Below are 14,353 nucleotides of genomic sequence, written 5' to 3' on the forward strand. Positions count from 1 at the left end.
ATATATATATATATATATATATATATATATATAATAACACATATTTTAAAGGGATCGGAAAAGCTTTTGGAATTTATTTGCAAAATTAACCCACGTGCAGACGACCAGATTAGAATAATTGAAAGCTTAGAGACAAAGATATCTCTATCAAAAATAAAGCGACAAAATTTATTTTAACATATGAATTAAACTAATAAAAAATGGAACAATAATAAAAAATATCCATAATTATGGGATGACAATGAAGTATGATCTATCATATCAGATGGGGGAATACACATCACTATCTTTCTGCATCATGGATTGAAATTAGGAAAAAATACACATCACTGTCTTTCTGCATCATGGATTGAAATTAGGCTAGTATTATTTTCACACTCAACAAAATTTTACTTACACTTTACATTCACTATTTTACTCTTGAATTTTTTTCTTTATAAATATAAAAGTTAACTTGTTTAAGGACTAAAATACTTCTAAAAATAGGTTGTCAACTGGGTGTAAAAAAAACATCTTCCTTGGAATTAATATTCTCAAATAACTAAAGGATTGAGATATGATAATCAAGAAGAAGTTCACAAATAATAATCTGATATTTAGCAGGCAAAGGAAGGACTTATAATTCTTACTTTCTCTTGTAGCACCCTCTTCTTTTTCTGGGATGGAAGAAGCTTTTGCAAGGCTCATCCTTGATGTGGTCAGGGTTTTGGAAATGGGCATCTTTGGTAAGGATAGGAATAACAGCATGGTTGGAGGAATAACAATGATCGGTGTTCAAAAGCAAGAGGGTGTTTGTAAAAGAACACAGCACCTTGCGCACGAGATCTTCAGCAAATGGAAGCATTGACCCTTCAAGATCTGCATGATGACGAGTGTTGGATTTAAGAACAAGTACTTCAAGTAACTGGTTTGCTATGTCACGCCCTTTGATTAGTTCTTCTTCTATTGCCTTTCTTCCATTTGAGGGAAGATTCTCCATTTCTGTGATGGAAGGATGAACAGATTGCAGACCTGATGAAAAGAGAAGAGAAATGGTGTCGTTTATTCAAATAGATCCTAAGAGTCCGTGTTCTTAAGAATAGAGACAATGATTTCTTAATGGAAAATGTTGGCTCACTGTTCAAAGAGTTAATTGCTACCGTAGAATATTAATTTTCCAGGCTGGGCAGGTTTTATTTTTATTTATTTATTAATGGGGAAGGAGTAGTTAGGGTTTACTTCAAGCTGTAAACTTGGCCATTGCATATTAATACATTAGAAAGGTAATTAGGAAACTGCCACTATTGCAAATTAGTCAACTGTAGCTCTTTATATACAACTTATGATCCAAGCTTTTAAGAATTTGAGACAAGCAGACTGCAACAGAGTACAAATTTCCAATATTTCAAAGACATACGTTGAATCTTTTCAACAAACCTTGGACGGAACAAACTGCTAATGCTAGACTTAATAACAAGAAAACATATGATTTACTCAACGAAACCAAGTTTACTGCTACAGTTCATTGACATTAATTACTGCATTCTAACCTGAATTGTGTGTCCTCGTAACTTTCATTGAAATTCCTAAACAGAAAGAAATGAATGTATTATACTGAAATGCAAATTGTAAAAGAATATAAAAAATTTTAAGATAAAAATATTAAGATATAATAAAAGTTTCAAAATATTATAAAAGAATCTAAAATATGAAGAAAAAAAATCAAGATTCTATATAAGTAAAAATATAAGACAAATATAACACATTCTACATAAGTTGTGATTAATATGTTTTAAAATAATTTATGAATTAATAAATATCAATGTATATATATCATTTGATGTAACACAATATTTATCATAACTAAGACAATTATAAAATACAATTCTTTTAACAATTACTTTAACATTCTATTATTTCTATATTTTTTTTTTACTTTATCAACTATTTCTTTCACAGTCTCAAAATATTAATAGAACAACATTTTTGTTTTATCACAAAATTATCTTTTAAGTGGAGTATTTGAGATAGTCAAACCCATGTAGAAATAGATATATACAAAACACAACAAAAAAAGGGGATTCTAACGAGACCTATAAACTTTGTAATAAAAGTTTAGAATACTAGACCTATAAAGAATGTGATGCTTATGTGAGAACAAGTGATCTAACGAGACTATCTGAAAAACGTTAAAATACATTATTGATACATTCTTATAAATTAGAGCAGGTATAACTAAATATTATAAAATTGATTTATATATAAGTTCAGAACTTTCTACTTATAAACTATTTTCTAATTATTACAAATAATTTAAACTGTTTAGAATATTCTCTTACGAACACTTATTGAAGGAAAAATAACTAAATGTAAAACCTAAAATTAGCTTATGCAAATTAAAAGTGAAAATTTAAAAAAAGTTATATAAATTTGTTTCAATATGATATTGTTTATAGATGAAGTTTATAGATGAAGTTTTGGCTCAATATGATATTGTTTAAGAGGTCCTTAAACGACTATCATGGTTGGATGATTCAAAAGTTACATGTAGTACAAAATATGTGTAATATATATGTGGACTTTAGATGACTAGTCTCGTAACGTCTAGTATAGTATGTGTTGTTTGCTTATATGTCAAGTATATTCTAGTGTCTACTTAACTTCTATGATAAAAGCATTGGTCAAATGTCTTGCTCAAAGCACTAAATACGAGTCTTCATATCTGAGTATAGGTGTGTCTCTTGCTTATCAATTATAAAAGAATGTGTATATATAGGACCTCATAACCTTTGTATTAGGTTAAATTTGAGTGCTAACATTTGAGTTTTCCTGCGTTATAATTAGGAAAATGATATTTTAATAATATTTTTTGACAACTTTTTTTACAACAAGACACGTGTCACCATTTCATTCGTTTGTTTGAATTTATTTTAAAAGAATATTTGAAACGAACCAATCATAAGCTGTCACGTATGCATTGTCAAAAAATTGTCAAAAAAAGAGTTGTTAAAGAGACCTTTTCCTTGTAATTATTCTCTATGGATACATATTGAAGTTCTTTAATATTATATTTCAACCATGTTAATTTATTGTGTTTGCTTGTTTTTTAATTTTTCTCATTTATCTTGTACTATTTCTAGCATTTGACCAGAACTCTCTTTTCTTCTACATGTTTTTCCGATAGAAGATTTCAAGTGAATTTATGAGTTATTCCATAGCAATAATTGTCATTTTGGTGAAATAAAAACGATATGTTGATAATTGTGTCCAACAAACATCTATTTCATGAACTATTCGTATTTCGAGTGAACTGACCTTGTATCTTAGAAATCTTATCCAATTCTTTATAAAAAAATTTCATCCAATATATAAATGTAATTTACTTATTCAAAAATAGATCATTTTAACTTTTATTAAAAACTGAAGACTTTTAAAAAAATTTACTCTATGCTTTTATATATATATATATATATATATATATATATATATATATATATATATATATATATATATATATATATATATATATATATATATATATATATATATATATATATATATATATATTTCAAATTCTCTCTTTGATTCGGTATGACTCAAGAGATTCTCATCTCAACTTCGATCGAAGCATTATTGAGGTCAAAGTAAATTTTATTTGACACCATTTTTCAACTTATATTGTCTAAGATTTTATCCATACACTAGTACAAAAAATGTTTTTTAGCACATTATATAGGTCTCAGTTTTGTTGAAACTATAGTGTATAAAAGCATGGTGGCATTTTTCTAATTTTAGAGAACTTATGTGTCTCGGTTCTTAGGAAACCGAAGCGTAACCCGTCTACTACCTTGGTTAAGTCAGCAACCGAGGCATAAAGTATTGTCTGCTCACCCTGCAATCACTGATAAGCTGACATACTTTCTGAATAAAGTATACTATCTCCGTTACACTCAGAATCGAGGCCTAAACTCTGTCACCCAACCCTCTGCTCCTCTGCAGATAAGCTGTAGATTAAAAACTTCTCTGATTGACAGGGATATGGTTACACTCAAAACCCAGGCCGAAACTTTGTCACCCACCCCTCTGCCCTTTTCCAAATCAATTGAAGATCATAAACTTCTCTGATTGACAGGGATACCGCCTCGGTTGTTTGCAAAATCGAGGCATAAAAGCGTTATATCATCGGTTAGGTGCCAACCGAGGCATATAAGGTGAATAAATTTTCAAAATTGTCATTATATATTTCATTTTTAATTATCTGCAGACAGTATAGGCATCAGGTGAGCTAATAACCAAGACAATATGCCTCTATTACCTCGGTTAAGTTTGGAACCGAGGCAGTATAGTGTATTATAATCTCAGAAGTTACCCTTCTCACTGATCCTCTTCTTCTCGCGCAAACTCTCCTTTGCTTTCACTATTCTCCAACCACCCTGAAAAAACGTTGTCGCTCAGTGGCCACCACTCCGCCGCTACTCTCGCGGAAGAATCAGCCTCACATTGCCTCGCGCTTGCTTCTCGCGCAATCGCTTCGCTACCTCGCTGTTGCGCTCCCTCCTCATTGTCGTTGGCGTGGTGCCTCGAAGCCATGACTGTCGTGCTCCCTCACAACGCCTCCGCCTCCGTCGTCGTGCCTCCTCTCTTCACGTGGCAGCCACAGTTCTCCTTTCTTCACGTGGTATGTTCTCTTTGTTTGCACATTTTTTTTGTTTTTCATTTTCAGATTGATGGAAATAGCAATGGTAGTGTTCGTTGATGATAATCCATGCAATGGGAGATAGAGCGTTTAGCCCTATTAATTAAGGTTATTAAAATTAGGTGAATAGAATTTTGAAGATAGCGATGTACAAATTAGGGATATAGAAATTAGAGAAATATAAATTAGGGATATTTTTGAGTTATAGGGATATAGAATTAGAGAAATATATTTTTGGTTTGTATTTTTTAATTAAATATATGCAAATTAGAGAATAATATATTGAATTATTTGTATTACATTGGTTGATATGGTGATAAAATAAAGTTTAAGGAGGTTAGGAATAATGAGACTAATTAATGTGTTGCTTTTTTTGTCTAGATATTATATTTTTGTGGTGAAGGACATTCTTCATTGTTGACAGACTTTCACGCTTTCAGGTTCCTATTCTTAATTTTTTCCATTTAATATGAACATGTTATTATTTGTTTGAGTGAATATATTGTTTTCTTCAATATATTGTTTGCTTGAATACATTGTATGTTGCATATGTAATTATTTGTAGTTGAATATATTCTTGTCCTGAATTACCCTTAGTTTCTTGTTTGAGATTCAATACACAAATTATTTACTATTTCTAGTTTTTTTTTTTTTTGAACAAATGTACTTTTTAAAAATGAATAGAGTGGATATGGTAATAATAATTTACAAGTATTGAATCTTGAATTGTCTGATTAGACAGTTTAAGAAGAGTAATAACTTTTTCATAGTTTGTTAATACATATCAATTTTAATATACATGTCTTAAATTTCATGAAATTTTGTAGTTGTGTTTTGTATTCATCTTCAGGTGCATATTTAATTGTGATTTATAATCACTTTCATTTCGTGTAACCTAAAACCAATGCGAAATGCTGGCAAAATTTCATGAAATTTTAGATACGTTGTTTAAATTGATATGTTTAATAAACTAAAAAAAGTGAATCTTCTTGAATGGGATAGGGTCACACCTTGAATACAAACACGATCAAAGTGATCGTTAAAGATTATTGAAATTGTGTAAACAATTTCAGTAAACATGCGTACGGATCGAGAGTGAATTAATTTACTACGCATCAGCACTGAGTACGAGAGAGGGGTAGAAGAATTTATAGAGTTTGTGCAACCTAATGCGAGTACAAGTGGTGATGATGAAGTCAAGTTTAGATGTTCCTGTGTGAGTTGTTTGAATGGGAGAAAGTTGAACGCAACTAATATTAGGGAACATCTTATCTGCGATGGTTTCGTACGAAGTTATATAACATGAATATGGCACAGCGAATTAATAGACTTTCCAATTGTCTCTCCAACTGAAAATGTATATGATTCCACCATAAATATGAAAGATCGACTGGAAGAAGACAATTTAGAGGACATGATCCGCGATTTTGGCGTAGAAACTTTTGCCCAAGCGCATATGTATGAAACAATATCCACTGATGCGGAGACTTCTTTGTATACTAGTTCAACTAAGTTCACATGGTTTTTAACGGTGTTAAGGCTAATGAATTTAAAGGCGACCAATGGATGGACTGATAAGAGTTTTACAGAATTGTTGTCGTTGTTGAATCAAATGCTGTCAGATGGAAATACATTACCAACTTGTAATTATGACGCAAAAAAATTCTTTGTCCGATGGTATGAAGTATAACCGGATACATGCATGTCCGAATGATTGCATATTATATAGGAATGAGTATGAAGTTTTGACAAAGTGTCCAAAATGTGGGTTATCATGATACAAGTCAAAAAATAACAGTGGAGATAGTGGTCACAGAAAAAAAATGGTTCTGCTTTGAAAGTAGTTTGGTACCTTCCACTTGTAGCCAGAATTAAGCGTTTGTTCGCGAATCCCAAAAACGCTAAAAACCTAAGATGGCATGCAGATGAGAAAACAACTAATGGGTTGCTTCGTCATCCAGCTGATTCAAAGTAATGGAAAAATATTGATCAAGAATTTCCCCAATTTGGTCAAGAATCTAGAAATCTTAGGTTTGGCTTAGCTACTGATGGAATGAACCCATTTGGTAATTTAAATACCAATCACAGTTGTTGGCCCGTTATATTGATAATTTACAACTTATCTCATAGATTGTGCATGAAAAGAAAGTACATGATGTTGTCAATGTTGATATCTGGTCCAAAGCAGCCTGGAAATGACATAGATGTTTATCTTAGACCACTAGTTAAAGACTTGAAGTTGTTGTGGGTTAATAGGGTTGAAATATTTGATGTCTTTGCTTCAGAAACTTTCATGATGCATGCCATGTTATTTTGCACCATTAATGACTTCCTAGCTTACGGTAATTTATCGGGTTACAATGGGAAGGATCATAAAACATGTCCTATATCAATTAAAACACGGAAGGAAGACAATGTATATGCACCATCGGCGATTTTTACAATCTAATCATTCATATTAAAGGTTAAAGAAAGCATTCAATGGAAAACAAGAGAAAGACAGTGCACTCATTTCAATTTCAATGGAGTAATTTGTTCGAGACTTAGATAAACATTACAAGAAGAATTTAAGTGTTATTGACCTTAAAGAATAAGGAAAGAAATATTGATAACCAAATGACAAGCAAGGAGATATATTTAATTGTATCATCCAAAGAAAAACTACTCGAAAGGGAGTAAATATTGGAGATTGAACCTTCGTAAGGTTGCTCGATAATCTTACTACAAGAAGAATCATCGTAAGGTTATTTAGAATTTTCTATTGGGACAACACATATTGAATAAATTGAAGAAGAAACGTATAATTGGTATTGTATGTATTCAATTTATTACATTTATTGTATTTATTCATTGTATCCAATTTTACAACTAATGATACAACTTGAATCTGGACTCCTCTCCACTCAAGCTATACCAAACATGTCATTTTATTGTTGAACTTTACTATATTTGTCAAATTTTTAAAACCCCCCATATCAACTAGCAATAATAATTACTACCTCCTATGAATATATTCCTATTCAATCGTATTACAATTGACTTGGTGTATATGAATAAGTTAGAGTTAAGTATTTCTTTTATAACTTGATCTTTAAATTTAGTGTTGTGTGAGAGTCAGACTTAATTTCTAGCGGACATAAAAAGCATAACAGGTGTCACTGAAATATATGACAATAATAGTGTGATGAAGAATATGTCTGTGTATATAAGAAATGAACGTGGATGGATAGGTAAGAAGAATTATGAATATGAAAGAAGGATATGAATGTGACAAAAATTTAGACATTTAAAAAGAATAATAATATATGATGGTTTTAATTTCATATTTACTTCGTAGAACAAATGAAAAAGAAGACATTGACTAACTAAAAACAACCACAAAATCTTACACCACTTCTTCAACCATATAAATTACGAGCACTCACATTGGACAAAAAAAATATTCAGACATGGTCCCTCAATATTCTACCTCACCACCTATTTAAAGGTAAATATAGAAAAGAAATCTATTCTCACAATCTCTACCAATAGTTAGATTATTGTTCTTTGATGATTACAATCTTCATTAATTTCATAACACTTCCAAAGACTCAATTTTTTTTTTCTCAAGAGTCATCATGGCGTATTCCTACTCTAGTTCCCGAGAGCTAATATACACTATAAATATTGAACAAAAAATGTTTTTTTTTCTTAAAACTTATAATTATTTATGCTCATTCTAGAGTTCAGTATATGAAAATATTTTAACATTCAAATTATTGAAACACCTCCACAACAAAACTATGAGATTCTAGAACATTTCGATTACATGTTGATAAACGGTTAGATCATCAATAAAACTATTAATCAAGTAATAAACAATAAAACAATTAATCAACTAATAAAAATTAAAATTGATATAAGTTTTTAGAAAAATCTATATAGATAAAAATTCATTTAATAATAATATAAATAAGTCAAGATTTAAAATAATATAAGTTATTTACTTCTTATGTTTAATCCGGCATGCTCGTCAAATTCTCGGAAGACATTCTCCAGTTTTCCCCGAAACAACATATATATCCATGGGTAATTGTGAAAGATGTGAGGTTGTTCTTTAACAACAAGATCTTCAGTAAAACGGCATTTCTTCATCTGCACACACAAAGTGATTCAGAAAATCGCGTTCTCTGATAAGTGCTTCTGGGACCATTTCAGAACAAGCCAGTTCGAAGGTTTGGTCTTCTGTCATTGGTTTTTTCTCATCTCACTTTCTTGCTAGAAAAGTCTAAGGTGAAACCTAGCATGTGCATTATTAGCAAGAAATAATCCAAGGCTGTAATTATGAATTCGGAATCTGGAGACAAGTGCAAGTGCTCAACCAACTTTTTCACTCTCCAACGCCGCTGTGAGACAACCGATGAAGGTTGACAACGAATGTGCATAGTGACGTCATAAGAATTGCGTAATGGTGTTTTAGTATGATGTCTGCCACCTCCATTATGAATTATTATTCTTATTAATCTATTATGAATAATTGCACTCACTCAACCCACCTTTCTAATTAGTGATCAATTAAATACAAATACCCATATCTCTTATTTATTTAATATTTTTTTTAGAAATATATACATGGATAAACAATCAAAAGTGAAAACAAATTAATGAAAAAACACATGACGCGATAGAATATATTTCTTTAATAATTAATATATTTTAAAATTATCAAAGTATTTACTATTTATAAACATAAATAAATTATACGAAATATTTAAAACCTTACCGATTTAAAGGACACTCATTATATATGAATCAAACACTCTTTTATAACATTTTTTTTATTATTTATTATAGTATCCTAATCTTGTGAAAAATATATTAATTTAAAGTTAATTTTAAGAAATATAAATTAAAATTAAAAGCTTTTACAAAATCAAAATAAAATATTACATTATGCAGCAAAGATTTTTAATTATTTTATTAATTATTTTAATCTATTTTATTATAATTGAAAAACATGTACTAGTAAAAGTTAACAATTATACATTCTTTTTTCACTGAACCTATAACTAAATTTTCCTCTTTTCCTAAAGTCTGCTTTGAAAGAAAGTTTGGTTTTCAATTAGTTGCTGTCTCTGCAAATCCGAATTATAATATAAATGTTTCTAGGTTATGGTCTCTTATAAAATCAGAGTTTTCTTTTAGCATTTTAAGTGTTATTATCAACAGTTTTCAATTTCTATTTCTCTTTCTGGGTTTGATTATCATTTTTATAGCATCAACACTTATACTGCTACGCATGATCTTTGGAATCTTAATACTTTGCAGGGTTCTTGGTGTGTCTAAGGTAACTTTAATGTTATGCTGAGTTCGGATGAGGTCAAAGGGGATGCACAACCGAACTCTACTTCTTGTGCTAAGTTTAATAATTGTATTAATTCTAGTGAGCTTTTCTCTTTACCAACTTCAGGTTCCTTTTCCACCTGAAGTAATGGCAGACAAGGGTCTCAGAGGATTGTTAGAAAGTTGGATCGTGTTTTTGGTAATCTTCCTTGCATTGATAAATGGTCCATTGCTTGTTTCTTTTTCTTCTAATAGAGCTTTTAGTAAACCATCTAGTTTTAGATTCGTTAAAAATGTAGCTGCTGCATGCTGATTGTAAAGCTGTTATACAAAATTCTTGGTCTAAACCTGTTTAGCAAAATAAGTCTTTGGGAATGTTCATGAAAATGTTGCTGCAAAGCAAAAGGCTCATACTCTTATTTAGCAAAATTTGGAATATGCTAATATGCACGATAAGGTGAGGTTTACACCTCACTTATATATTATCACTAAGATAGGCTCTAATTATGATTTAGATATCATATTAGAAAGTAGACTTTTAAGCCTAACTTAACTCTATAAAAATTTACTTGTAAGATAAGGTTTACACTTTATTTATATATTATAATTTGGTCTTATTTCTAGTCGGTGTGAAACTTTCAACAATATATAAGATTAAGAGAGTTGTTTTTAATCTTAATGTGAATAGTGTCCCTGGTCTAGATGATTTTGGTGGTTAGTTTTATCATTCATGTTGGGATATCATTGGAGATATATTTGTGCAAGGCTGTAAGAAAGCTTTTTATGCAAAATTGGATCCTTCCAAGGATGAATTCTAGGTGGTTTCTCTAAATTCAATGCTGTTTTTTCAATAGAGGATTTTGGGCCTATTGTAGCTAACTTTCTTTTAAGATTATCTCTAAAATTCTTGTTTATAGGTTGGCTTTGATTGCGAAAATAATATCTGCTAATCAGTGTGGTTTCAGAGAAGAAATACAAAGAACGCATTTGTATTGCATCAAAAGGTATTAATATGCTTTCTAAGAAAGCTAAAGGAGGAAATTTCGCCTTAAAAATTAACATAAAAAAGCTTTTGATACCTTTAAGTGGAGTTTTCTGTTGGGAGTTTTGAACCAGTTTGGTTTCCATAGTTGTTTTGCATCTTGGATTTGTAAAATTTTTAAAAGGTAATGATATTTAACAACATTTTTTTGACAAGATTTTAATTTTATCTACGTGTCATTTTATGATTGGTTTATGTTGATTTTTATAATTATTATTATTGATTATGGAGTAATTTTGAACCAATCATAGAATGACACATAGATAATATTAAAATGTTATCAAAAAATATTGTCAAAATATCATTTATCATTTTTAAATTTGTCATGTTTTTTTTAATTTTATTTTCTTTTTCAATGGTAATCTTCTGAATTACTTTTTTGTGTAGCTAAAGAAGTCTTGAGTCGGAAAATCACTTATATGATTGATGATTCTAAAATGTTTCCTATGGTAAGTAAAAAAGATGTTTTTATTTCCTTTTCATGTATTATATGTTGATGATATCTTGGTTTTCTGCAGTGCTAATAAACAAACATTAAGTAATCTAATGCATTTTTTTTTCTATATAGTGGATTCTAAAGTGTTATGTAAGTAAACAATTTGTTCTTTTAATTTATGAATTGAAATCTATTTTTATCAATTCTTTTTTAGTTTTGATTTATAGTTTTGATTTATGTTCTTAATATTGTCTTAGCATGTTTGTTAATAATTCAGTCCTAATCTTTAATTAAAACTCGTTTCAGTTTGCTTAGCTTTCATAATTTTTTATGTATATATGTAAATACGTGCAATGTAATAAAACCTTAAATTTGTATATGTTTGCAATAACAGAAGTGTAATAGGTTTTCATTTGCAAGAATTTTTAAATAAAAGAAATATTAATGGTTTTTTTTTAACGTTTGGAAGAAGTGAAAAACTAAATGAATTAATGGATGCTAATTTGGTTTATTTAAGTTTTTAATACCGAATTGCTTAATAAAAAGATGAAAGAGGAGATTGGTACTTTAATCAAAGATGCCTGAAATGAGTAAACTAAAATTTGAGTATTAGTCATATGAATGAGATTCTTAACAAATTGGTTAAAGCTTATTTAGTTAATTTTTCATTCTTCATTTATAAATTAATCAAAAAAAATCATTTGATAACAATGAAGAATCAAATTAGAGAATCAAGCTAGTTTTTTCATATTTGTTTAAGTTTATTTTGTCTAGTCCTTTTTTATACTATTTTAATATTGGGTTAAATATGATTTTAACATCTTAACTTTCATACGAAATTATATATTGTTTTTATCTTAAACTTTAAATAATTTTTGTTCTAAAACTTCAATAATGAATATAATTGTGATCAAAAGAACTACATTTAATCAATAAGAAACTTTTAAGATAAGAATGAATCAAAGTTTAAATATCAACAAAATCCAAATTTGATAAATAATAAAAACATATTTAACATTTTATACTTCAAATAAATATTGTTTTAAAACAATTCTTAATTAAATTTGTCGAAAAAAAACTTGAATTGATTTAACTTTGTTTATATTTTATTTGGATGATGATATTTTGACAACGGAACAGATATCATTATTTTATTGGTCTATTTGAATTTATATTTAAAAAAATATTTAAAACGAATCAGAAAGTATTATGCGTTTTAAGTGTTGTTAAAAGCACTTTTTCCATTTTATTTTTGTTCACTCTGAAAGCAGCTGAGGATTAATGTAGTGGATTAAACTAGTAACATTTATTTGATTGCAGCAGTGATAACAATCAATATCCTTTGACAAGATTTAAGGTACAGAGGTTTTATTGAAGAAACTAGATATTGAGATGTAAGCTGTACAATTCTAACTACCTCTCCATCAAAATCCAAACTGTCCAAAAACATTCTCAAATTGAACGGATTCAGCCGACGACAGCAAAGTGGCATTCCTCGAATAATCAAAAGAAATATCATAATCGTATAATAGGAGGTTCTCTAACGCAGACAACTGGTTTTGAGCACCATGTTCATCGTGCTTGATTGATGCAAGCAGTGGTGAGGGAAACGGGTTTTCTTGTTTGCTATGAAGGCTGTTATCAAAGCTAAGTAACGTGGAAGATGCAGAAGGAGAAAAAGGTTCCAGAATAATCTCCTGATTCGCAGGGCTTCGACAAGTGTGATGGCCATAATAGGTTGTTCGGTACAAAGGAGGATCATCTTGAATCCTCTGCACCTGTTTCATTGCTGAGCATCTCTGATCAGTCTTGTAAGTGCACCTGTAGTAGCTCCTGAAAAACCATCATTCCGAAATCAAAAGAAAGAGAGAGAAAATTATAGTTAATTTGATTTGAAACTGAAGAATATACCTTAGGTATTTTGCGTGCAATGTCATTTTTTGTCCGTACTTTCTCCATGCATACCCATCTTCAATCAGTATGGAGCTTTCCTTCTCCCAAGTTGGCGCAATTGATCTTTATATACAAGACAAAATTATCAAATTAAGAATTCCTATATTTAAGTATTTTCACAACTAATCCAATTATCAAATCCCTATAAGAGTGTATATAATCATAGTTATTTATGTCTGAAACATTTAGCCAAGATGCAATTAACACACCCAGTCTCTTTTAATGATCTCTGATATTTTTTTACTAATATATCATTATACTATAATGTTCTTAGTAATCATATTTTTCATTCGGTTGATCTAGTGCTGATAAATTATGTATTTACATGAAATCTTAAACTTGAACTTCATTAATGTTATTGTATAGAAAAAAAAAGGATCTTAAAAATCATTTTACTATTTAGTTCACTCCTTTAAGTATACCATTTTAAGCTCAATTTGATCGAAAGTTACAAAAATTTGTTAGTGTCGACTTTCCCTTAATATTTTGTATTTTTTAAATAAATTAAAATAGGGAATATTGCACTAGAAAAAGCTTATTGGCTCAGTGACTATAATATGTTCTTGCTATGAATGACTTGAATTATAAAGTTCTTACTTTCTCTTGTAGCATCTTCTTCGGTTATTAGTGTTGAGAATGTTGCGACTCTTGCAGGTTTCATGCAGAGACTCCATCTCAGGGCAATTGGTTGATGATGAGAGAGACGGTGTCGTTTCATTGGAGTTCAAAAGCAAAAGAGTATTAGTGAATGAGCACAAGACCTTGCGCACAAGATCTTCAACAAATGGTAACACTGAGTTTGACCTACCCTCATCTTGAAGATGAGTGTTCAATTTATCATGACCAAGTGCATCGAGTAACTGGTTTGCCATGTCACGCCCTCTCATCAATTCTTCTTCCATTGCCTTTTTTCCATTTGAAAACT

The 14,353-nt window shown here is 29.8% G+C and overlaps 2 protein-coding genes across 2 annotated transcripts in view; both read right to left on the reverse strand.

The window, feature by feature from the left end:
- LOC106778124 (probable WRKY transcription factor 70) overlaps positions 1-979 on the reverse strand; it is a 2,197-nt gene extending 1,218 nt beyond the window's left edge. Inside the window, exon 1 of the mRNA XM_014666039.1 lies at positions 630-979. Within this exon, the coding sequence (XP_014521525.1) occupies positions 630-979 (350 nt within the window). The remainder of the gene's footprint in view (positions 1-629) is intronic.
- An 11,920-nt stretch (positions 980-12,899) lies between these two features.
- Positions 12,900-14,108, reverse strand: LOC106778125 (probable WRKY transcription factor 70). The gene is made up of 3 exons (XM_014666040.2): positions 14,026-14,108; positions 13,387-13,491; positions 12,900-13,308 (listed from the first exon to the last, which is right to left on the reverse strand). Exons 1-3 carry the CDS (start codon positions 14,100-14,102, stop codon positions 12,900-12,902), a joined length of 591 nt encoding a protein of 196 aa, XP_014521526.2. The 5' UTR covers positions 14,103-14,108.
- Positions 14,109-14,353: the final 245 nt, after the last annotated feature.

This window comes from Vigna radiata, unplaced genomic scaffold (assembly GCF_000741045.1).
Source record: "Vigna radiata var. radiata cultivar VC1973A unplaced genomic scaffold, Vradiata_ver6 scaffold_214, whole genome shotgun sequence".
Lineage (NCBI taxonomy): Eukaryota > Viridiplantae > Streptophyta > Magnoliopsida > Fabales > Fabaceae > Vigna > Vigna radiata.

Excerpts from the sequence above, each read along its gene's own strand:
- LOC106778125 (XM_014666040.2), bottom strand. The coding sequence starts at position 14,102 with ATGGAGTCTCTGCATGAAACCTGCAAGAGTCGCAACATTCTCAACACT. Across the intron at positions 13,492-14,025 it reads AGAAGATGCTACAAGAGAAA|ATCAATTGCGCCAACTTGGG; the intron begins GTAAGAACTTTA and ends TTGTATATAAAG. Across the intron at positions 13,309-13,386 it reads TTGCACGCAAAATACCTAAG|GAGCTACTACAGGTGCACTT; the intron begins GTATATTCTTCA and ends ATGGTTTTTCAG.